Here is a 26917-nt window from a genome sequence, read left to right on the forward strand (position 1 = left end):
GTTGGGGAAAGATGGGTAAGATTTAAGCTACATTCATATTTGTTTCTGTAAATACAGGAAAGGAAAAAATAACCCTCTTTTTATAGAATTACCTTTTCTTGACATAATCATGCTAAATTCAGTACTTTTGTGGATGTTGATTTCCTGGGAAGGGTAAAATTATTGCAAGAACTGCTGAATTTGTAAGCAATATCACCCATAGAAGCAGGCACGACTTGTCTTCAGGTTGGCCCTCTTTCCACCAAGAAGGTGAGGAATCTGTGGGGCCAAAGTTACTGACTACGTGAGAACCTTACCTTTATTTCTAGACCAAGTTCAGGGTACCTGGGACCATGGAACTTTCTGTTCATCCGGCCCCAATACTGGCTCCAAGGCCTGCTGGGACCCCTTCCCATCCCACCTTCCTCAGGGCAGACTGTGGTTGCTGGTGTGCACACCCTTGGGCCTGTGGGGTAGTTGATTGTGGAGGTGTGTGCCTGGAGCTTGATCAAGCTGGGATATTCACACCATGCCTATTGGGCCCCTTGTGGGAGGGAGAGAGCCAGGAGAGGAAGAATAGGGATATAGGCCTCAGGACTTGGAAAGTGAGTGGACCCCAGGGCCTCCTACCAGATTTTGGCATGAAACTCTGAGGGAGCTGAAAAAATCTAAACTTGAACTTGGCCTTCCAGATTATTACGAAGGTATATTTACCAACATAGAAAGATACAACATATTGTATTTAACAGTTTGCCAGTTTGACTCACAATTGTTAATAATGTAGACATGAGGTGTTAGCCTCCATTTGTACACTCAAGGGAGGCTGCTTATGAGTGGCTTTTGGTTGTAAGCTGTTTCAGAGAGGCCCTTATTCTTTTTTGGGGGGGGGGGCTTTATTTATTTGTTTTTTTTATAATTTTTGTTTTGTTATATTAGTCACCATACAGTACATCCCCAGTTTTTGATGCAATGTTCCATGATTCATTACTTGCGTATAACACCCAGTGCACCATGCAATACGTGCCCTCCTTACTACCCATCACCGGCCTATCTCAATCCCCCAACCCCCTCCCCTCTGAAGCTCTCAGTTTGTTTCCCAGAGTCCATAGTCTCTCATGGTTCATTCCCCCTTCTGTTTACCCTCCTTCATTCTTCCCTTCCTTCTCCTACCGATCTTCCTATTTCTTATGTTCCATAAATGAGTGAAACCATATGATAATTGTCTTTCTCTGCTTGACTTATTTCACTTAGCATAATCTCCTCCAGTCCCATCCATGTTGCTGCAAATGTTGGGTAATCGTTCTTTCTGGCCCTTATTCTAAACTAGGTTTGAAGAGCGAGAGGGAAGGAAAGGCAGAGAGGAACGACTGTCATCTGCTCGCAACTGTGCTGGCCTAGAGACTTTTACACGTTATTATTTAATCCCAGCATCTTTTCAGTTCTGGTTTCATAGTTGAAAAAATAGGTGTGTAGTGGAGGAAAGATTTCCTTCTACCCGCCTGGGTTCAATAGCTGGGCCTATGAAATAAACTGACAACGAGCAGATCAACAGGAGAAAAGGTTTACAAGCGTATTAATTTTAAATATTACCTGCTGGGCGGCATCACAGGAAAAAAAAAAGTGCGTACCCCCAAAATGGTGAGATTTGAGAGCTTGTATGGCAACATAGTGTGGATGGGAAAGGGAAATGTAGGGGAGAGTAAATCATCTTAGGAAAGATGACTGGGTCCTGAGAAGAAGAGAAGGGGATGTAATAGTTTGTGACAAAGTTTGTCTGGGTGTGTGTCAAATTCTAGTTTTCTCTCCGATGGGAAGGGTCAATGTTGCCCGGCTGGTGAATCTCTTGAGGAGAGGATTTATGACAACTGAGTTCCTTTTGGAGGACCTGTCTCTAGGCAGAGAAGGAGTGCAGAGAAAGCCTCTCCCTGAACTTGCTGTTGATCAAGTGCCTTCAGCTCCAAATCATCAATATACCAAGGCAGCATATTTTGCGGTGTCATGGCCTAAGCTCCTTCAGGTAGCAGAGCTCGGATCAGAACTCAGGTGCTTTCAGTATCGGCAGATAGGATGACTAATTCACTGACTTTGCAGGTACTCCTCCGGATGGTTTATTAGTAACAGAGGCGAAGCAGTTTGAGGGTTACGGTACCTGTTTTGTAATGTGGTGACGTTCCTCTGCTAAGATGCTAAAGCCTGACCTATTAAATTTTTCACTTTGGAATACATATCCTTTGTTTGGAATTATTGTGACACTCCCCTGCAGGAGTCTTTTCGTTTAATTGTCAGGAAACAAAATTACGAAGTTAGGTTAAGCAAGCCTGCCTTATAGTAATAGCTTGGTGATCTCCATTTCCTTCTTCCTTCATTATCTTGACACCATTTCTTTAATTTCATGCTTGCTGTCATTTATTTATTTGCATCTCAAAAACTAATATACAACCCAAACACTGAGAACCCTATTCTACAGCAATGGGGATGGGGTGGGTGGGAGTAGGGGTGGTAGTGTATGCATGTGCAAATGAAAAAAAAAAAAAAAAAAAGGAATTATATACTGGAAACAAGCAGCTCATTATCTGGTAGGTGATATTTCCATAGAATTCTATGAAGTCAGCCTAAATTGGGAATCTTAAATGCAGCAGGAAAATACTGTTATGATTAAAAGCCTTTGTCCCAGGTTGTTCTGAACAATTTCTTTCTTGATTAATAAATCACAGAATCAATGAACACTCTAGGGTACCTGCACCGAGGCCCTCAACAGAGAATGCAATCCTGACTGCCTGACATCCTTCTGACTCAAAGAACAAAACTTAAAAGGTCATGTCATCAAGCTACTGATCTGAGAACTCTGAGTCATTGCAGCCCCTCACTGAATTGTCTTTCCTGAATACTTCTTAATGTTAGGCCTTCAGTGTCACTACGAAAATCTGTCACAGATTTCTGCTTCTGTCTTTGTTGTGAAATAGTTGATGAAGACATTGTTTACTTCTCTCAGTGCCATCCAGTTGTATTCAAGGAAAAACTTTGGCTCCTCTTAAGAATTAGAACATGTCTCCCTCCCAGATAAAAACAGGCAATTTTCTGTATCTAGATTCCTGGAGCTTGGAGTCCAACTGTACTGAATGCCTGGCCTTTAGAGTAGCTGTTTTCTTTGCCTAAAAGTTTCTTCCCTCAAATCTCAGCAAGGATTAGATTCTCATCATGGAGGCTTCTGCTTCCTTCTGGGAGAGTCCTTCTCGGACCACCGTACCGGAAGAGGTGTAGGGAAGGAAAGACATTTCCTTTATCCTCTTAGCTTCTGTGACTGGGACCTGTGAATTGAGCTGACAAAACACAGGTTAAGAGGAAAAAAGCATATAGGTTTTATCTGATGTTAATATTTTTACGTGGCATGGAAGAGGTCATAGAAAGAAATGAAAATCCCAAAGAAACAGTTAGACCCATGGTTATATACCATTTTAACAAAAAGGGATAAGTTGTGGAGACATGAGAAGACAAAGGGAAAAAGGGCTTGGGCTAGGGGTGTGAAATTGTGGGAAAGTGAATAGGAAATATGTGTGGGGGGGACTCATGGAACATAAGGGTCATTTTTAGTGAGGTTTGTACAGACTCATCTTGATGTCAACACCCCATCTTTGGTAATAAGAGTGTTCTTTCCCTGATAGTGGGAAGGCATCTTTCTCACAAGAAATGTATACTTTGTTTTTAGGTACAGAGTGGGAGGAAGGAGAGCCCTTCCTGCATCTGGAATTTCTCAGTTGCCTCCGGCTCAAAATAATCAATACGCCAAAATGGCATATTGCCAGGTGTTCAGGCCCTTCTTGTACCACACACTGCCCTCTAAAATTACACTATCCTATTTGCACCTCTCTTTTCCACTTGAATATAATTCTCCTTGGAGATAGAGATTTAGTCTTATTTTAACACTTAAGCAGTGCCTGGTATATAGTAGATGCTCGGCTCAATGACTTAAAAAGATTGAGTAATTACAACTACATTGAACCTTATTGATAGATTGTCTTTATAATTCTGTCACTCCTATTTGCCCATTATTTCATTGTGGTCAACTTTTGGGTTAGCTGCTCTAAATTCTTTTACTGCAAAAGGAGAGAGACTATAAACAAATCTAAGTAAACAAGAAAAGAAATAATTTCTTGGCCAAAGAAACGAGATCCCAGTTTTAATGAATTTGTTCAACAAGCACTTGCTCGGTGTTCGTATGTGCCAGATATTGACTAGATCCTGAGAATACAGAAATACATCGGAAGTAAACCCCATCCATTGAGTGACAGGCAGTGAACTAATAATTGTATCAATGTGGTAAGTGGCTGAACTGTGGCTGAAGGTGGAGTGTCTGGGTTGCAGGTTCTGAGATGGACAGTAGAGTGCAGGAGCTTCTTACACTCTGATCTTGTCTCAATGGAAGCCCTAGCCAACTCTAAAGGCAAGTCCTAAAGACAACATGATCCTTCAGAGTTGTTACCAGTAGTATGAAGGACTTGGGCCCTTCCTCACCCTTCATGTGGCTGGGGACACCTTGGGAAGGTATGACCTGGGAGATGTTCTTACCTGAGACAGTTCCTGCAGAGGGCCTGTCTGCTGGGGGCTCACCCTGCAGCTGGGGCAAGAAGGGCTCCTGAGGGGAACTGATCAGCTCATCCCAGCATCCGCCTCATATTAAGTGGTCATTATTATATTAGAGATACAATAAAGCAATATAAGAATCATGATGAGAAAGAGCTTTATCGCACCTCTAAAATGTCAAAAGGAGAGACATTGACATCTGAATCTTGAAATCCAGTTTGGATTGTTTGGGGGCATGGGGGTGGTGGGCACTCCAGACAAAGGGATTAAATGTGTCCTGCTACATGGGGACAAGGCATTAAAACTAGTTTTCCTATTCGAGGGTTCACTCAGAAATGAAAAAGATGGTACTACCACCACCTGAGCGTGTGCACTAGGCACAGAGGTGCACTATGCCATTTTCTGCTCTAAACAACTTGGCAAAGAACGTAGTATCCCGACAATGTTCTGACAATGCTGGATCTTGACAGGGTCCAAAACACAACCAAATAAAAACCCCCAAAAGCACAAAACAAAACAGATACTGTCATATATTTACAGATGACAACACTAAGGTTAAGAGAGACCTATCCATATGTCCCGCAGTCACATAGCTAGTAAATGGTGAAGACGAGGTTTCACAGAGGTTTACTTGGCTCCAATGTACATGCTTTTCAACCACCATGTAGCCTCCATTGTCCTAACCTTAGTTTTTAGTACTATTACCTGTTTTGTGATTTATTTTTAAGGAATGACTGATTTTGATAAAATTTTGAACAATACTCAAAAACATCAAGAGATTCTTAGTTTCTACCAGTACATTCATCTACAACCCTGGGTAAACAGTGACCAAAAAAGTGGCTGTATTATTTTACGCTCTTCAACAAAATGTTTTATGTGGATGTGAGTTAGAAAGATGTACAACTGCAGTGAGGAGGTATATAGTTTCTAGATTCACTAGAATATTCCACTCTAAGAATACAAATCTCATTATTTGAGTTATTTAATCTTGGAAAGCTACTCTTCATCACTAACAACAGAGCACACAGCAGGATGAGGATGTTTGATGAAAAACTGGGTTGGAACATCAAACCATATTGCTGCTCTGGCTTAATAGTCCTCAATGCTTTTCCATGTTCTATAGCAGTGGTATCCAAAGAGGTACAGGTAGCCCAGGAGTTTCTCAAGACAACCCACTATGATAAGAAAAAATAAGTTTATTTTTCAGTTTTATCCTTTGATATTTATTTTTTAGTATTCTTTATAATGTACATGATACATTAATACTATACTATGTATTAGAGATTCATGCTCAAAACAGTTTGACACATGATCAAAAAAACTGGGGATGAGGGGCGCCTGGATGGCTCAGTCAGTTAAGCATCTGCCTTGGGCTCAGGTCATGATCAGAGTCCTGGGATCAAGCACCGTGTCAGGGCTCCCTGCTCTGCTTCTCCCCCTGCCTCTGCCCCCCTCCTGCTCATGCTCTCTCTCTACCTCTCTCTCTCAAATAAATAAAATCTTTAAAAAAAATTGGAGATGAAATTATGACCATGCTACAACATGAATGAAGCTTGAAGACGTGATGCTAAGTGAAATAAGCAGACACGAAAGAACAATTAGTATACGATTCCACTTACTTGAGGTACCTAGCGTGGTCAGAGTTATAGAGGCAGAAAGTGGAATAATGTTGGCCAGAAGCTGAGGAACAGGAGAGTGGGGGTTAGTGTTCGATGAGTACAGAGTTCCAGTTTGGGAAGATGAAAGAATTCTGGAGGTGGATGGCGGCGATTGTGGATGTGGATGTACTTAACGCAGCCGAGCTGTACACCTAAGAACAGTGAAGAGGTACATTGACGTTATGTACAACACTAAAAAATAAAGGTTGGAGATCCCAGGTTATAACAATGGATATAAGGCCTCCATCTTTTCATGACCCCATCTTTTCATGCTCATCTCTGTGGACAGTTTTTCTTTGGATGGTATGCCTTGCTACATGCTGTTTCTTTGGCCTAGAGTGTTCTCCTTCACTCTGTTTCCTTTATAAACCCCAAATCATCTTTTCAAGTCAATCCTTCTAAGTCATACACACAAAATACATTTGTCTCACATCCTTTATACATTTCTCCCATTTACATGCCAGTATCTCTTTTACTTGATTGAACTTCTCAGGGACAGGACCACTTATATCTTCAAGACTTGGAAAAGCCTGGCCAGTACTCAATGATCATATTCGTTGAGTACATGAGTGTGTAAATGAATAAAGACTAAACAGTAAGTAGGTGGCATAGTGGTTGTGCAGTGGACATCCTGGATGGCTAGGAGGCCCTTCCCTTCGGTGCATTCCTTTGAAGCCAGGTCTTGATCACTTTACTTACTTCAGGGTCACAGCTCCTGGATATGGATTTAACCCAGGTGATATTTAATCCAGACAAAAATTAACCAATGTTTATCTCATCTCATAATCCTCTTCTCTAAGTTGTGTTTTGTTGGGTCACCCTTACAGCCCCACCCTCGTTAGCAAGGGCATACAGAAGTCACATCTCCTTCATGATGGAGGACCTACAGGTTCTTCCTTGGAACGCAGTCTCACATGCTTATGACCAGATATGGATAAGGAAATTAAATTACTTTTGGTCTGGGCAAATGAAAGAGTCTAAGCAGTGATTCTCTCTTTTTCTTTGTTAGCCAGTCTATACATCCAAAAATAGAAGTCCTGTACTTAAAAATAGTTTAGAGTGCTGACCAGAGTTTGATTTGCTTGCGAATGCCACACCAATGAGACACTTAGGACTGTCATTATGTTACAGTAGTGCTACAGGTTTTTAAATATTCCAATCTTAACCAAACATTTAAAAAATACTATGATTATAATCTCACAGGGTGCTCTTGTTTCATTATTCTGAGCATTTCTGTGTAGAGTGAAATATTAAATTAAGATGGGAAATTAGATTTATTTTAATGAAGTAATTCTTGGAAAACAAAGTCAATATTTCCCTGACAAAATCAAAGCTTCATTATATTGTAGTTGCAAATAAATTTTTTTATGTACTTGATTTTTCAAATGTGGAGTATAATCAACATAAAACTATAATTAAATTTTTTTCAGTGAATCATTAATCAAATAAGATTTTGGATTGGGATAAACCTATCAGGAAAGCTCAAGCCTCGTATAATTTTTGCTATGTGTTATTATAAGTATGTACAAATTCACAGTGACAACAATAATTATACCAAACAAAACACTCAGGCCACAATTTGATCTTCTTTCACAATACTCTCCTCCATGTTTATGCTTGTGTTCAACCCTGGTGACTTTTCTGTCCTCAGACTACGTCATGTATAACAAGAGCCTGTTCACATACTCACTGTACATACTGTGTGCACATACACTGCACATTTATGTGCACCGTATACATATATACGTGCACATGGCTCACTGTGCTGTGTGTGATGTTTGGAACCCATAGCCTATAATAATTAAATTGAACTAAAAGAGTCTGTTTCACTTGGTTGTGAGGAAAGCCAACCCTGTTTCTCATTTGTCTAAAATCCATAAAAAAGGGAGAGTGGTGTACTCCTATATTTAGGTCGGCATAAAGTTTTTGGTGGTAAAAAGAGGGGAAAAAAGCAATCACACTGATAATTTGTCCACAAATTACCTTAAATTTGTCTTTACCCTGAATTCATGTATGATTAGCCAACCGATTTTTTTTTTAAGGATTTTATTTATTTATTTGACAGAGATAGAGACAGCCAGCGAGAGAGGGAACACAAGCAGGGGGAGTGGGAGAGGAAGAAGCAGGCTCATAGCAGAGGAGCCTGATGTGGGGCTCGATCCCACAACGCCGGGATCACGCCCTGAGCCGAAGGCAGACGCTTAACCGCTGTGCCACCCAGGCGCCCCAGCCAACCGATTTTTTTAAGAGAAGACAATGATGCTTCTCCCACTCCCACCCCATGACTTACTTCTCTCTAGAATTCTGCTCAAAAATCACCTTATTAATGAGGCCTCCTGTGACTTCTCTCTATACTAGTAGCTACTACCCACAGCTGCTTTATTTTCTTCCATAGTGCCTTATCACTATCTGGCATGCTAGATATTTCTTTATTAATCAGTCTATTGTTTCTCTTCCATCACTTAAAATAGAAGTTTCATAAGAGCTGAGGGTTTTCTCTTTTTTCCCTGTTATACTGCCAGCATCTAGAACAGGATTTCTCAACATTGGCTCTACTAATATTTTGGTAGGATAATTCTTTGTTGGAAAGGTACTGCCCAGTACGCTGTAGTATTAGCAGCACCCTTTACCTCTACCCACCAGAAGCCGGTCACATCCCGACTATCCCCCAACTGCGGCAGCCAGAAATGACTCCAGATAGTGCCAAATCTCTCTGGGGGTGAGGGATGGGGGGAGAGGAGCAAAACTGCTGGTTGAGAACTACTGATCTGGAACAATTCAGGGCACAAGTGGATAAAACCAATATTTCTCATCAAGCCAAAATTCTGCATTTTCAACAACAGAACAATTACAACAGAAAAATTGAATACAGTGAAGACTTTACAAGTAAAGTTCCCTTTCTATTCAGGGCTTAAAATTTGTCCTCTTTCACTCATCTTCTCCTGCTAAAGACTTTGAACAAAGACAGTTCCAGGAAGTACCCATTTATTTAGTTCCTAATTGTTCTGGCTACGTGGCGCTGCTCACTGAGGAGCCTGTAAATTCAAACCAATGCCACTTAAGTATTTTTCAAGCCAGGTAAGCTTTGTTTCATTCCTTTTAGAAACCCACTCCTTTGCTTTCTGTAGCAATTAGCGGTCAGTGGAAATAAATCACATGCCCTCCAAATGAGAATAAAATATTTCCCTGCCCCAATGTTTGAGCTTTCAAATTCTGAGCAGTGGAGGGTCTGCTCTTTCACGTTTTCGCTTAATACTTCACTGGCTCCTCTCCAAAACCTGCCTGACATGCAATTATTTTCAACCTATTTCACAGAAGGCCTGCTCTATTCATCTTCCTGTGGGTCAGATTTCCATTGAAACTGATAAAAGATTTTACTGTGTGAAACTTAAGTCAGTAGGGTTCAATGCAGTGCTAAGCCAAGGTTTTTTGGGTTTATGGGGGCTGACATGAAATATGGTACAGAGAGGGATGAAAGAACATCCATAATCATATCTGGGGGGTTGGTAATGATCTGTCTGGAATAAAACCCTAGATAGAATTATGGGTGGTGTTTACACTGTATGGGGAGGAAGGGGGCTGGCCAGGAGGGGGTGACAGTCAGAAGATCTGAACTCAATTTATGACTCTGGTACTTAAGATAAAAGACTTTCTTCTTCAGAAATTAGTTCCCTTTTCTATATAATGAGATAGAACTGGATAGACTTTATCACCTTGTCTCCCCTACCTGCTTTCCCCCATTTTTCCCTATTTCTTTAAATGCTATCGTTACCCTGTTAACAGTCAGAAATCTGAAAGTCAGCTTTGACTTTTCTTCTCCTTTGCCCCATACACTGATTGTGCACCTGGTTTACCTCCTAAATTTCTCTTCATCTCTTCAATCCTCTCTACCCTTCTGGCAACCAGACTAAGTGTAACTGCCTCCATCTCTCCCCCACAGCTAGACCTGTCTAGGTTCAAGACCACTTCACTGACCCCCTGCCTTCAGCCTTGCTCCCCACCCTCTTCCCCAAAATCTGGTTCTACTGAGGCCAAAATGATCTTGCAAAGAGAATCTGATCTTAGAATCAGGAGAATTAGAAATTCCAGATTCCTTAATTAGACCTTTGAGATCTGTCTCCTGATAAATTTTCTAGACTCATCGCCTCATCACATTCTCTGATGTTTTCCCTTCAGTCACGCTAAGCTTTTTTCAAATCTTCTTTTGCTGCTAGCCTTTGGACATACTACTCCCTTTGCTCAGGACACTTTCCTTTCGTCCTTTCCTTTCTGATTTCATTTGTGCCACTTCTCTGGCAGGCCTGACTCTAGACTGTGCTACACTCAGTACAGGGCACAGTTTATTGTGATCATATTTGTACACAAGTTTTTAAATATTGGTTTTTAAAATTACAATGTGATTTGTTTGCGCAATCTTTCTAGGCTAGTTTTCTCTTAAATCTTTTACAGTTGTCACATTCGACTCCTAATATAGCAGCAATATTTTGGCAATGTAACTTTATCAAATCATTTCAAAGCATTAAAGCAGTTTCATGGAAACACACATACTCTTACTCTCATATTTCATCATCTTATCCTTGTGTTCTCCATAGTCATGTGACTTAGCAGGTTGCTCAGCGAATAAGCATTGGATGGTGTATGAGTGCCTGCCTAGTCTGGTCTTGGGGGTAAGGGAGGCAGGTGAGGGCTGGTGTTAAGTGTTTGGGGACAACCCTAAACTTGGTATATGAAAATATTAGCTCCAACTCCTCTTTATTAAGAGATAAGTAAGATTTTAATTATAGAAATCAAAATCCATGATTATTTATTTCTAGTCATCGATAAATAATATCAGCTAGGAACCTTAATCCAAATAAATAAGCACCTAGGGTTTTAAGAGTAACAACTTGTGTATTTTAGCAGGACATATATCTTATTTTAGTCATCTTCTTGCTCTTTCAACTTTCCTGAGAAGCACACCATTTTCAGCGAATTTCTCAGAAACAATCATTTGCATTGATGATTTAGCTTCAGGGTAAATGGGAAAGAATCTGATTTTTAAAATCCGAGGGTCTGTATTATGCCAAGCATCATGCGAGGGCTATATCCCCACCTCATTTGAATTCAGCCTAGGTAATGAGAGGGCACGTTTGGTCTGGTCCTGAACTGTGTCGAAATCCTTGCCATATTGTGCTTTTTCCGAGAGCAGGTCCAGAGCAAAGGAAGGGAATTTCCTGATGGATGTTTAATCTCCCCTCCCACCTCTGGAACATTTCCAAGAGGAAAAAAAAAAAAAAAAAGAGGAAAAGCAGGTGCAGCCACTCAGAACCAGATATAGAAAAATGGCAAGTAAATCATGGTCATAAAAATAATGACTGGTGTTTTTTGAGAGGTTTCAGTGTGTCAGACACTGAGTTAAGCAATTTGGATGCTTTATCTCAATTCTCACAACTGCCCAGCAGTAAGTAGTGGTTAAAATGCAGGTTTAGGAGCCAGACCGGCTCAGGTTTGAAGCCACTTACTGTGGTGTGAGCTTGGGCGTTTCCCTCTGTGTGTTTCAGCTTCCTCATGTGTAAATAAGAGGAAGGGAACTGAAAAATCTACCTTGTAGTGTTTCTGTGAGGGTTGAAGAGCTAATACAAGACAAGCTCAATATTTAGTCCAAAGTGAATACTCAAAAAAATGTTAGCCCGTATTACCATTACCATACCATCACTACTGCAGATGAAGCAATTTTGTGAGGCCCACTGACTTGGCCAAGGTCACTCAAGCTGGTGGATGGCAGGGTCAGTACTGAACTGTATGTCTGCCCGTCCAGCACCATTCCACCACACATCACACAATGCACCTTGATCGCAACATAAGCGGTCAGGTGGCAGAGGATGGGGAGCCCAGGCTTCAGCGCTAAGCACATTTGGTTCAAACCCCAGCACTTCCGCCTACTCTATGTACATCTAATGGAACATTATTCAGCCTTAAAAAGGAAGAAAATTCTGACATTTGCTACAACACAGAGGAACCTTGAAAACATTACGCTAAGTGCAATAACCCACTTACATGAGGCACGGAGAGTAGCCAAATTCATAGAGGCAAAGAGGAGAGCGGTGGTCGCCAGAGGCTGGAGGGAGGAGAAAATGGGGAGCTGGTGTTTAATGAGTGTGCAGTCTGGGAAGATGAGAAAGTTCTGGAGGTGGATGATGGTGATGGTTGCACAACAACGTGAATGGACATAATGCTGCCGAACTAGACTCTTAAAAATGGTTAACATGGTAAATTTTGTGTTATGTACATGTTATCAAAATAAAAAAAATAGACAAAAATATGTCCTTCTGCAAGAGGAAAACATTATTATTAAAATCACTGAGAAAAAAAGAGTCTTAAGAGCAGCTGCTGCTTCTCAAGTCATATTTTTGATGTTTTATGTTAATTCCACCAAGAAGTCACTTTAGTCTTTATATTTTATAAGAGTGAGAAGGGATGCGTGACTATTTTTATCCACAACATATGTTCCTATCTGAATTGGCAGGTAAGTATTAATCAATGTAGTATTCTAACAATACTGTCAGAGGAGAAATAATATTGTTGTGACACCAAGAGAACATTTTTATTATACACATTACCTTGAAATAACATTTTTGCCGGGAAATGTGATGCAGCGTACATGTGATGCATGAGAGAAGCAGCCCAGCTAGAGGACATTCGTCATGTGTGCCGCACAGCCCGGCAGCCTGCGCGATACAAGGATATAATTAACTATGAAGGTCATTCCATCACCAGGATCATATTTGGAACAAAGATGTATTCAGTTATCCTATTTACTCTATTTATGCTTCAACTCCTCGTTTTTATAAGCTTTCCTTTCTATGTGATTTTTAAAACTTTCGTAAGGCCTTTTTTTTTTTTAAAGGAAGTCTTTTTTTTTTGAGTTGCCTTGCATTCCAAACCCAAATCAAAACCATTGTGAATTTTGAAACATGACTTGCTTCTGACATCGAAACTTTTTTCCTTTCTTTTTTTCCCAATTACTATAATAAATATTAGATTTGGGGGGAAATTTTTGATATACTCAGAAGGCCTCCCGTATATCTGTCTGTTCTATCTGCATGCGCTTTACTCTTTCATTACATTCATACTTAAATGAAGTTCTATTTTATTCTTGCGTTTGTTCTGTCTCAGTAAAATACAGGCTCTGGTTACTCACCTTTGTCTCCCAGCCTGGAGTTACATCAGACCCTCTTGGGGAGGAATAGCGGGTGTCTGGTCTTTGCTCTAAGCCCCTCCAAGCCCTTGGTTTTTCTCTAGGCCCAACAGTGAATATTTGCCTGTCCCTGCTCCTTCCAGAGAGCTCTCAGCTGAGATTTCTTTTTTTTTTTAATTTTTTATTATGTTATGTTAGTCACCACACAGTACATCCTTAGTTTTTGATGTAGTGTTTTATGATTCATTGTTTGCGGGTAACACCCAGTGCTCCATGCAATACGTGCCCTCCTTAATAGCCATCACTGGCCTATCCCAGTTACCCAACTCCCTCCCCTCTGAATCCCTCAGTTTGTTTCCCAGAGTCCAAAGTCTCTCGTGGTTCATTCCCTTCTGTTTACCCCCCTTCATTCTTCCCTTCCTTCTCCTACCGATCTCCTTGCTATTTATGTTCCATAAATGAGTGAAACCGTATGATAATTGTCTTTCTCTGCTTGACTTATTTCACTTAGCATAATCTCCTCCAGTCCCATCCATGTTGACGCAAATGCTGGGTAATCGCTCTTTCTGACGGTTGAGTAATATTCCATTGTATATGTGGACCACATCCTCTTTAACCATTCCTCTGTTGAAGGGCATCTCGGCTGCTTCCACAGTTTTTAGCTGAGATTTCTAAACTTCCAAGCAGGATCTTTTTATATGCTGAATGTTTTCATCAGGAGTTTGGAGAGAGGAGGTCTCTACAATGGCTTCTTTCGTATCTTGTCTTCTACTCTCCTGAGATGTTTGGTTCCTATTTTTATTTAACTGGAATTCTTACTGAGGTACCATTTTCGGAGTGATGACAAGCGTGGCTACTTTCCAAGTTCTCCTTTACTTGAAATCAATGGTCTTTTGCCCTAAAATAGAAATAACGAGGGGGCCAAGATCAAAGTCTTTTTCTCTCAGAACTCTTTACACATTATTGCAACGTCCTCCAGCATCTTATGGTTCACATAAGAGATTTAATTCAAGTCCTAGTCTCTTCCTAATGTTTCATCCAAGAAGCGTGTAAGAGTTTCTCTTTATCCTTGCAGTTTAGAAATTTCTCCGGAGTATGTTTAGGTGTGCTCCTCTTTATGTGTTTCCCTTTTGATGTGAAAAGCAATTTAATATCTTAGGACTAGAAAATTTTGTCAGTTTCAAGGGTTACACTTTATATTTGTTTATTTCTCTCCACCAGTTTAGGGGTCCTTCTTAGATTAATCTTCCATATGATGCCTATTCCCCTCTTCATTTCCATCCTACTCTTTTCTACATTTCAAGCTTTCATTTGGGACCCTTTGTTCTCTGAGCAAGGTACATCTTTTAGAATTATTTTTAATGAGGACATTTTGGTGGCAAACTAAGATCTTGTTTTTCTGAAATATGTTTATTTACCATCATTTTTGAGAAACGTTTGCTAAGCATATAGTTCTAGGCTGTCAGTTTGTTTCTCTCAGCCCTTTGAAGGTATTATTCAACTATCCTCTGGCTCTGTCATTGCTGTTGTGAAGGCCGCCATGAGTCTAATCGTTATCCCTCTTTAGGTATGTGTCCTTTTTTACTGCCTGTTCTTAAGATCTTCTATTCATTCTCATTGCATTGAAGTTTCAAACACTACGTGTAGGTATAATTTTCTGATTTGTTCTACCTTATTTAGAATTCATTGTAATTTCTGATTCCAAGAATTAATGTCTTTTAAAAATTCTGAAAAGTCCTTAGCAATTGGTACTTCAGTTATTGCCTCTCCCTTACATTCTCTATTTTACTCTGTGAAACTCCAGTTAAGCGTTTGTTAGACGCTCCCGTTCAATTCTCAGCGCCCCCTTTGCTGTGTTACATATTGTACATCACGTCACCTCTCTCTGTTATATTCTCTATAACATCTTTGGCTTGATTCATTAATTCTGTTTTGTATAATTTAATATTTTACCCTTTCATTGAGGTTTTTGTTCCACTGAGTTTTAAAACTTTCATTATGAATTTTATTTTTCATAATTACATTTCACTCTTTTAAAATCTACTTGCTTATTTTTTTGAAGTTTTTTTTTTAATTATTGTTATGCTAGTCACCATACAGTACTGCATTAGTTTTTGTTGTAGTGTTCCGTGCTTCATTGTTTCTGTATAATACCCAGTGCTCATTGCAATGAGTACTTGGTCATTTTTATAGCTTTCCTGTTTTTTGCTTATAATTTCAAACCACTTTTTGTTTCTTTAGACCTATTAAAAATGCTTTTTAAAAATGCATCTCTAATAACTCCAATATCTTAAGCTTTGTGGGTATAACTGTGCTATTTTCTCCCCCTGTATCTGACTCATAGTACCTTGTTTCTTTGTGTGTTTTAGGATTTTTTTGCTTGTGATCTCATATTCCTTGCAAAATATCTGTGGAAATTAGGTGAGACCTGAGTTGAAGTTTATTCAGTTTCATTGTTTTGTTCTTAATTTTCTTTCTTGTATTTTCTTTTGATTTACTATATTCTCCTCCCCTTTTAAGTTCTTATTTAGATTCTTAAATCATTCATTTGCAGTCTTGCTCCTTTTCTTTTACATGAATTTAAGGCTACACATTTTCTCCATCAATGCTTTAGCTACATTACACATGCATGTAATATTTTTCTTGTCTTTTGAAATAAATATCTTCTATTTATTTTTATGATTTTCTTCTATGGCGCATCAGTTACTTAGGAGCTTTTTATTTAATTCCAAAACAAATAGGACTTAAATTTTTTTTTTGGTTATTTATTTCTAACGTAATTTCTTTATTGTGGTCATGGTTCTTAAGTACTGAGTCTTTGAAATTTATGGCCTATCATATGGTATATTTTCATAAAGTCTGTGTATGTCCTTAAAAAGAATGTGTACCCCTGAAACAAATAATACATTATATGTTAATTAATTGAGCTTAAGTTAAAAAAAAAGAATGTGAAATCTCTAATTATTGAGCACACATTTTTTTCTATCCTAACTGGCCTGTTACTGAAATGTGTTTATGAAGCCATTACTACAGACGATCTGTCAAACTCTTTGTGCAACTCTTTTACCTCATGCATCACGTTTTGAAACCGTGTTATTCAGTACACACAAAATTAAAATGTTCATGTCAGGAAGATACAATCAGGAAGAACAATTCATCATTATATAGTGCTCACTTTTATTTTTGCCTTCAAGTTTATTTTGTCAGATATACAAAGAGCTTCACCATCTTTCTTTTAATTAGTATGGGTTTGTAACTTTTTTTACTTTTAACTTTCATACTCTGTGTTTATTTTCTCTCTCTTGTAAACAACACATAGCTGCATGGTTTTGTTTTTTTTTTAAACCCAATTTGTTATTCTGGTTGTTTGATTCACTACGATTACTCATATATTTGGCTCTACTATCTTGTATTTGTTCCTTTCTTTCTGTTTTCTCTTTTCTTCTTTTGAATTGCTTTTTTTTTCTCATTACATTTTTGCATCTATGGGTTTTGAAAATTTACATGCTGTTTCCGTGATTTTTTTTTTAAAGATTTTATTTATTCATTCGACAGAGAGAGAGACAGAGAGAGAGGGAACCCAAGCAGGAGGAGTGGGAGAGGAAGAAGCAGGCTCCCAGCGGAGGAGCCTGATGTGGGGCTCGATCCCATAACGCCAGGATCACGCCCTGAGCCGAAGGCAGACGCTTAACAACTGAGCCACCCAGGCGCCCCTGTTTCCATGATTTTAATGGATGGTCTTAAAATTTTAACATGCATGCTTAATTGAAAGCATCTACATTTTGTCAATACTTTTATCTGTTTTGCAACACTAGGAAGACGTTTAAATGTTTAAAATACTAAGCACCACAGTCTCTGCCAAGCTGCCCACCCCTCCAATTTGCTTACCTCCTCTCCCTCTACCACCCAACCCACCTGTCCAGCCTACTTCAGCCACACTGGCCTCCTTCCTGATCCTTGAACAGGCCATACACACCCTCATCTGAAAATTCCCCACTGGCTGGTTGCTCTGCTGAAAACTACATACCCAAGATAACTGCATGACTGTCTCTCACCTTTTAAACCCACTTCACTTGAGACCTTCCCCCACTATCTTATTTAAAATTGCATAACTTTTGGGTTTCTGGGTGGCTCAGTCAGTTAAGTGTCTGCCATCAGCCAAGGTCATGATCTCAGAGTCTTGGTATCAAGCCCCACATCAGGCTGCCTGCTTAGTGGGAAGTCTACTTCTCCCTCTCCCTCTGCCCCTCCACGCTGCTCATGCTCTCTCTCTCAAATAAATAAATAAATAAATAAAATCTTTAAAGAAATAAAAAATAAAATGAAATTGCAACCCTTTTGAGCACTTCTTAGCAGCCCTCGTTGCCTTGCTTTTCTCCATACCACTTACCACCTTTTAGTACACTAAATAAATTCGTATACTAAATAACGAGAATTTAAGCTCCATGAGGAAAGGGATTTGTTTTTTAGTGTTTTTTAAACTGCTGTATCCCAGGCCCTATGACACTTTGAGGCTCATAATAGGCTCTTAATTATTATTAAATATTCAGTGAATCCAAACCCCAAATTCAGATGAGAGCCGACCAGTGTCCCCAAGTTAGTGGGGAATCCTGCCCATCCTGCTTTTTTTTTTTTTCCAATCACCACCAGAACCATGGCTGAGACAGATGATTTCTATTGAGGTCTCTCCCTTTGAGGATTATTTGTACTAGTTCACCTTTTCCTGAGTGTGTCTCTTTTCTGCTCCTGACTATACGCTGTTTCTCTAATCAGGCTCCGTGCTGTTCAGAGACGTTGCCCAGATCCCAGTTCCACATGTCCTGCCTCTTCATCACTGACATACAAGTTATCTTCCTAGTCCACCAGCATCTGTAGATGCCTCCAGGTGATCTGGTGGTTTTAGCCTTGCTGAACCCCCAGGACTATGCTTAAAGTTTGCTCCTGCCCTCAGAAGATTTCTTACACATTTTTGAAGACTTATCCATTATTTTTAAATGAATTTTAAATTTAATTTTTAAAAGAATTTTTAAACTTAATTTTAAATGAATCCTTAAGTGTTTTATCTGGCATTTTCCAAAGTCTCTGAATCTCCATTGGGCAAGCTGGGATTGCCTTTTTGTGATCTGTGAAATGGCATAGCCTGCCTTTCTTCCATAATCTTCTATTTCTTCTCTTCATTAGCTTATTTTTAATGTTTATGTCATTGAAAACTTTTGTCCAAACCTACACCCACCTTCCAAGTGTGATTTTTCTGGCCCATATTAGAAACCAAAACACTGAACAAAGGCTACAAAGTAGATTGAAGGAAAACATCCAACAGACAATCCTGTGTTTGTTTCGTTAGCGAAGCTTAAGCTGTCAGCAAGAGCAGCAGTTATTTTTCCTGCCATGGAAAATTTTGAACCTACTGCCTTAACCCTGTTGGTTCAGTTACATTTGCAGAACATCCTGAAAAAGCTGCAGCAGGAGATGGCAAGGTGAAAATAGCAACTTGCTGAGCTTCCTGGCGCAAGATGAAAAAAGGAGCTCTGCTTCCTTGTAACCACAAGAGGAGAACAACTCAATAGAATCAAGCTAAGCCTGCTGTTCGGGGAGACAGTGCTTTGGGAGCTATCCTCAGTGATCTCCTTGCTTGCTGCAAGTAGAAAACTCTCCCTTCTTGAAAGCAACCTTGGTCAGGTCTTATGAGTTAAGCTCACCAAGTGACGAACTCCTTGTGTTGGGTTATAAAGCACAGGCAAACTTGAACTGGTAGTCTGGGAAGATTTGCTGAGGAACACTAAAAGGTGGAAGGGGTCTTACAAGCATGTAGTTCAGTGTTCTTAAAAAGGGCAGTCTAAACCCGGGCAACATGATCTTTTAGGGATTAGCATATGTGGGGATATTAGTTTCCTATTGTGGCCATAACAAATCACCACAAATTTAATGGCTTAAAATAACACGAATGCATTATCTCACAGTTTCCTTCAGTCAAAAGTCCAGAGTGGCCGAGTCGAAAGTGACTTAGAGTCTCACAGGCTGAGATCAAGGTGTGGGTAGAGTTGCACTCCTTTCTAGAGGTTTGAGGGGAAAATCCATCCCCCACTCTTTCAGATTGTTGGTACCTATTTCTTTGCTGGCTATCAGCCAAAAGTTGTTCTCAGCTTCCAAAGGCCACCTGTATTCCTCGGCTCTTAGGCCCCCTCCTCCATCTTCAAAACTAGCAATGGTGGGTCAAGTCCCTTTCACTTTAACTTCTCTTATGTTCTCCTCTGCTTTTAAGAAATAAGGTGGTTGGATTGGGTCCACACAGAAAATGCAAGATATCTCTCCATCTCAGGTTCTGTAAACTTAATCACATCCACAAAGTCCCCTTTACCATGGAAGGTAACCTGTCATTTACAGGTTCTGAGGATTAGAATGTGGACCTCCCTTGGGGGACCATTACCCTGTCTACTACAATGGGCAAGAATCCAGATTATAGAAACCAGGAGAAAGCATATCAATAGCAGAAGGGTAAGTCAGGTCCGCTAATATCCAGCGATGTTTTCCAAAGCCCAGAGGTCTCTCCAAGCAGAAGTACAACAGGAGATTAGCAAGATTCAGAGAGAATGGCAGGGAGATTAGCAGTCAGACAAATGGCTGGGACTCAAGCAGGCAGGATTTGGTGTTAGTAGAATGCCCTTAGCCTAACGGCCATTAGTAGTCTTTCAGGTACCACCCTCAACTTTATATGGGCTGGTGTGCTTTCCTTCTCTGGAATGGCAAAGAACTCTGTGAAAGAGGAAGGCCTGGGGCACCAGTTTCATCACCTGCTAAAGCTATCTCTTGGGCTTCACTTTGAGGATGGAAGTAGTTGGCATTTTCAATGCAACTGGCACTCTCAGCCTATTTAGATTATAGACCACCAGCAGAATATCTTCTTTAGGTTTTTTGTTTTCTTCTATCTCTCCTTATAGATTGACTAGCTGTGGTCTGAGTTCATATCTCATTTGTACAATTATGCCAAAAATAGCAAGAAATAATCAGTACATGCCAACATATTACTTTTTTCTACTTTTTCCTCTAATTACATACCTTGGTATGCAGAGAGATAGATTTACCAAATATTTTGCGGTTGAATAGTGATGATTACCCACTCTCCAGATGGCAAAATGTCTTCCTAATATCCTTCCTACCCTATTAGGCCGGTTTTGTATTTTAGGTTACGTTACTTACAGCACTCATATTTCAAGATAAGAAATCCCTATCAGATAGGAAGTCACTTTCCTAAAAGCAATAGAAAAATATGCCTTAGCACATAGAAATTTATGTACCGCAGGCAAAAAGCCTAGGAGTAGGAAGACTCTTCATATCTTTCCACACCATCATCCATTGTGCATAGGTCTTAACCCCCGTGGTGATCACGCCATGGTCCCAGCATAGCTACTGCACCTTTGGGACTCACATCCACATCCCAGACAGGAAAAAGAAGGCAAGAACCATGAGGTGTACAGGATGAAAGGAAAGGTAGCCCAGCCAACTTTTCCTTGTCCCAAGTCCTAAGAACACCCCTCTCAGAGATTTCTGCTTACATCTCATCGGCCATAAGTACACCATAAATTGAAAAAGAATCTAACAAGTAAGCATTTTTATCTATTCAGGGTTCAATTTATGAAAGACAAATAGGAGATTAGCTATGGCAGTGCCTGACAAGTATTCTGCTATTATAAAGACTAAAGATATGTGTGTGTGTGTGTGTGTGTGTGTGTGTGTGTGTGTATGTGTGTATATCTTAAAAAAAGATAGCCACTAAAAACTGTTACAGTTGAAAAGGCAATTTGCCAAAGAATATCCATATGAGTCTATTAGTACAAAACAAAAACCGAAAAAAGCAAAACTATCTGCTGTATGTATGTTTGTATGTACATGGAAATATTTGAGGAAAGTTATACCCTAAACAGGAATATAGCTAATAATACAGTGAAAATTATATTACAGATAATAAATGGGGATTACATTTAATAATTATAGCAAACATATACACAATATCTACTATATTGAATATTGCCAGGCACTGTTGTATTGAGCAAACATTAATTCATTTTATCTTCATAATCACTTTATATGGTTTTATTAATGTTACCCTTAATTTACAGATAAGGAAGTTGACAGAAAAAGAGTTAAATAACTGCCCAAGGCCACAGATCTAATAAATATTAGAGGTGCAGTTTAAACCCAGAAAGTCTAGTCCATAGTCTGGGCACTTAATCCCTACAATATGTATTATTTTATCATACAAAGAAATAAACCAATTACCTCTCTTTAAAATCCATCCCAAAGGGGCATCTGGGTGGCTCAATCAGATAAGTGTCTGCCTTTGGCTCAGGTCATGATCTCAGGGTCCTGGGATCGAGCCCCACATTGGGCTCTATGCTCAGTGGGGAATCTGCTTCTCCCTCTGCCTCTTTCTCTGCCCCTCCCCTGGCTCATACTCTCTCTCTCAAATAAATAAATACAACCTTTACAAAATTAAAAACATAAAATCCTCCCTAAAGCAGCAGTGACAGTAGCAACAGCAACAAAGCAGAAAGGGCGTACATGAACTCAATGCTTGGGCTATCACTGCAGATTGTCTTCAGACATCCCCAACTATGTTCCTACCTTTGGGTTCCTTTTCATCTCCCTAAAAACCAAGGTTCTCCCCATACATACACCCAATCCAGGGAAGTTGCTCAGGTTTCCAACCCCTAGTTTGATTCTCACTTTGCCCCAAGAACAGCACCCTTATTTTTTCTCTACTTCCTCTCTTGTCTCAACATGGCTGTCCCTATACCTCAGAATCGTGCCTTTTTCTTGGCAAGTTGATAAGTATAAGACAATGGGATAGTTGTTTGCCCAAGGTGGTGGAAAAGTCTGTGTAGAGAATGTAGAGAGTGTAGAGAAATGAGAGAGTGTAGAGAAATGTAGAGAATGTATAGAGTGTAAAGAAATGAAACCTAGCATTCCCATGTCTATAGAAATAACTAATACTTAGGTTGTTTTGAAGAGCCCAAGGAGCTATGATGGTTTTCATTCCTATTCTACAGATGAGGAAGCTGAGCCGCCATGAGAATAACTAACTTGTCCGCTATATTCTTGTTGCTAAGAGTGGCAGAGCTGATACCAAGTCTGATTATTCTTTCCCCAAACTGCAGCCACCTCCTTTTTATATAAACTTTCTCTGTCAGGAATTTCCACATATGTTACCAATGAAATCTGTGGCTAGAATAGTGACAATTGATGACCACTGCCAGAAAAATGAAGCTTGAGGGTGAAAGAAATAGAGGATAGGAAAGGCATGCCATTTACACGCAACCGTTTGCATGCACAGCGGCGTATTTTTTTTTTTTAATTTTATTTATTTATTTGAGAGAGAGAGAGCGTGAGCAGGGGTTGGGAGGGGAAGCTCCCCACTGAGCAGGGAGCCTGACGTGGGGCTTGATCTCAGGACCCCAGGATCATGACCTGAGCCAAAGGCAGGTGCTTAACTGACTGAGCCACCCAGGCGCCCCCTCAGTGGCATATTTTGATTAAAACCATCTAAATAGCCTTTGGGCCTGTCTCACTTTACTTCTGACATAGTCTCACAGTTTTTGCTAACTGCTAGAAAATATTCATTTCTAAAGCTTTATTTTTCCTTCTTTCCTAATTACTTAGCTCCTCTGTTGCTGTACCTAGAAAGAAAAGGTTATTATAGCTGACTGCTGATTTGGGTGATCTACGTTGGTAATAGTCATGTGTTACAAATAGTTTTATAAAACATAGTATAACTAAAAGATGCAAGTTTTAAAGGTAGAGAAGTATCTTATAAAAATAAAACTTGTGCCTACAGTGCATTGTGGAGAGTTTGTTGGTTTAAGAAAGGCAAATATAGAAAGCGTTTAGAGATCGGACCATGAAATGATGCAAGCCAGGCCTTTGTTTCTGCAATAAACTTGAGTCGAAAGAGCAAACAAAGGTATCTCATAAGGTTGCTCAACTTCAAATTCTCTGCGAAGATTTTTATACCTGAAGGGGGAAGTTCCTGAGGATGAATATCTTGACTGACACTTCATTTCCACCACTGGGGCCCCTAACTTGTTCTGAACAAGTTGTGAAGCCACTTTAGAAAATCTAAGCAGTTTTTTAATCGATAAAATCTGATGTTGGACATTTAAAGTGCAGTTAACTGGAAAATCTATGAAATAGGTTGAATTGATATAAAATTGAGTCCTGGAATTCAGAAGTAAAAGGAAGCTGAGAATGTATCTTAGGGATATTTCTTTGCCAACGCTTAGGAAAGACTCCTTTCTCCTTGGTAGGCCCCCAAATCATTGTGTAGATTATTTATTAAGGCACAAAAGGTTTAGAACTTGGAAAAGCAGAAATCAGTTAAAACAGTTTCTCAACAGGGTCCCTTTTATTTTCAAGGTGTTAGGTAATAGCTGGATACTATCCGAACTGGTTGGTTAGCTCTCTACTAGTGAGGTTTCTTTCTATGAGCTAATTCATATATCCCAGGAGAAAAGAACCCCCATCGCTGCCCCCTCTGCCCTGTCAAGGAGGCTCACAAAGGTCAAGTTGTGTAGACAACCTTCTCGCTACATCTCTCCTCCTCAGAGACCTGCCTTCCTCTTTTAGAGCCAAAATAATTCATAGGAAAGACGCCTTACTGTACTTCTCCTTTCAAATTTGGGGTGCTAAGAGTTAGGCTTCTTCTGTTTTCCAATAAAAATATTAGCAAGCCTCCAAAAATTCTCATAACATAACTCAAGGTATGAAAGCTTCAGACCACCTCATGCATTCCTTCTCTCTCCTTGTAGATTTTCTCGTCTTACAGGACTTATGTAAATTATTTCTTTGGCACCAAATGTCCCAAGCCTTGTAAAACTCTGTGCTCTCAGATGCCATTTGTCACACACATCTTCTTTCCTGATGAAGGAAGAATAATTACTGGGCAAACGGTCTGTAAGCACATTCACCTGCAAGTCAGGACTGCTTAAAGACCCATCCAGGGCACCTTCCAAACTAACACTGGAAACATCTTCACAGCATCCTCCATACATGTGGGATTATGGAGCCTCTGCCTGAGCTCCTGGGATGAGCGGGCCAGGGAGAGAGAAGAGCTCATTACTTCTGAAGTGTCTCTCCACACTCTAGGAGCAGTCTCTTTACGTTGAGCCATGACATTGAACCCTCTACTATAATGATTCTCCAGTTGTCGTAGCCTTGTTTCTGGAGTCAGCCAAGAGAATATCCTCCCTTTATTTCCATTTCCATACATGTGACCTGTGTACTTTTTTTTTCCCCCATACAGACTCCTTATAAGCCCTTTTATAAAGCTCTACATTGTCAGGAGGTTGTGTCAGCACTGAAGATGTCTCACGTATCAGTTACTAGAATCACATTAGCTTTAGAGGAAATATAATTACTTCTGCGACGGGAGACACTAAGATGAATATGAAGTTTGTGATGACTTCAAGCTTGAAGAAAATTCATTTAAACGCACACACGGACACTGCCCTACTATCTATCACTGCTCTGATTTCATCTGAGACCTAGTCTGTGGCTTCCAAAATTTTACATTGCTGTGGGAAGCTCATTCTTGAAGACATTTAGCTTTTTCACATTATGCTTTACATAAAACCTTGGCTGTATGTGAGGCTTCCCATTTATCTCAAAATCTCCTCAGCACTGTGATTTTTTTAAATTGAAAATTTCCATTTGGCAGTTCAAGAATTTTGAAATAACAAGATATGCATGATATTGAAGATGGGCCATGAAAAATCCTAGTTGACGTGTATCCTAGTCGACACTTCCTCACTCCTCATGGATTCGGATCGTGAGCTGAAATAAAAATCCCACACGTGCAATTGTTTTCCATTTCATGGAAGCTTTCATATTACTCACTGAGAATGAGGGGCAATTATTTTTTTTTAATTTAAATTCAATTAGTCAACATATAGTACATCATTAGTTCCAGGTGTAGTGTTCGATAATTCATCAGTTGCGTGTAACAGCCAATACTCATTACATCACATGCCCTCCTTAATGCTCATCACCCGGTTACCCCATCCCCCACCCACCTCCCCTCCAGCAACCCTCAGTTTGTTTCCTACAATTAAGAGTCTCTCATGGTTTTACTCTGTCTCTGATGACTTCCCATTCAATTTTCCCTCCCTTCCCCTATGATCCTCTGTGCTGTTTCTGATGTTCCACATATGAGTGAAGAAGGGCAACTGTTTTTAATAATAGGGGCAAAATGGGAAGGCCTTCCACTTACTAATTAAAAATCATCCCTTGATTTAAAAGCAAATTTATCCAGAAGTTCTGAACTGATTTTAATACATTTTATCTCCAGCCTGAAGAGTAGGTTTATAGCTTAATATAGTAACAATGGGATAGTTTAAAGACAAGCCACGAAAATCAAGTGTCATTCAACTGACTTGCCAGGAGTATCTATTTTCATGTCCCTTGTAGTTTCATAGGATTCCAGCCTTAGGGCAAACTAGTACACATTTCTTCCTAAGAACATACTCTGAAGGGGCGCCTGGGTGGCGCAGTCCTTAAGCGTCTGCCTTCGGCTCAGGGTGTGATCCCATAGTTCTGGGATCGAGCCCCACATCAGGCTCCTCTGCTATGAGCCTGCTTCTTCCTCTCCCACTCCCCCTGCTTGTGTTCCCTCTCTCGCTGGCTGTCTCTATCTCTGTCAAATAGATAAATAAAATCTTTAAAAAAAAAAAAAAAGAACATACTCTGAAGACACTCTATGCCTTTTTCCTTGCTAATAGCAATCCCACAGTGTTTGTAACGATGGAACTGTAGTAATGATGGAACAAGAAACTGCAACAGAATGTCTCATTTGTACATACATGTTTTTATTTAACAGAAAAGATGACTCCACAGGCCGGGGGTTCTGCCACTGAGACCCTAACTCAGGAAGAGCATCAGATGCAGAGAATGATGGCAAAACGTTCAAAAATCATCAAGGAGCTGATACAGACGGAAAAAGACTACCTCAATGATCTCGAGCTGTGCATTAGGGAAGTGGTTCAGCCCTTGAGAAATAAACAGGTAAATGCAACTCAGAGGGTCCTCGCCCTAAATAAGATCACCAACACCATGAAATCAAATCATCCAAGTAGTGATATCTGCCACAGTGAGGGTGGAGGGATGGGACCTTTTCCTTGAGTCCCAGGTCTGGGGTGATGGAAGTAGCATCAGATTCATATTTCCTGTGTCAGCAGAGGGACACCCAGAGTCCCTCCATTTGGCCAAGAAAACTGTATTCCAGAATATGGCGAAAAGGAAGTTCACAGTTTCTGCCACTTTGAAATTTCTTCTATGTGTTCTTTCCTGGATTCTTATGGAACTGTGAGCAACTGGTTTTCAGCAGTTTAGGAACAAAGCACTTAATTTATTCAAAGATGATCAAGGACTTGGAAGAAAAAATATGTTTCCCCCCTTACACTGAGAGCTCAATTAAACTTAAGATTATTTAGCCAAGTAAAATTCAACATAGAAATTAACCTGAACGTAAGGT

General features: G+C 39.9%; 1 protein-coding gene across 1 annotated transcript in view; it reads left to right on the plus strand.

The window, feature by feature from the left end:
* The window catches only part of ARHGEF38 (Rho guanine nucleotide exchange factor 38), a 121397-nt gene that overhangs the window by 6226 nt on the left and 88254 nt on the right, over nucleotides 1–26917 (plus strand). The window contains exon 2 of the mRNA XM_045799231.2: nucleotides 26264–26448. Within this exon, the coding sequence (XP_045655187.1) occupies nucleotides 26264–26448 (185 nt within the window). The remainder of the gene's footprint in view (nucleotides 1–26263; nucleotides 26449–26917) is intronic.

The sequence above is a fragment of the Ursus americanus genome, chromosome 13 (assembly GCF_024610735.1).
Source record: "Ursus americanus isolate L20-20 chromosome 13, mUrsAme1.1.p, whole genome shotgun sequence".
NCBI classification, from domain to species: Eukaryota; Metazoa; Chordata; class Mammalia; order Carnivora; family Ursidae; genus Ursus; species Ursus americanus.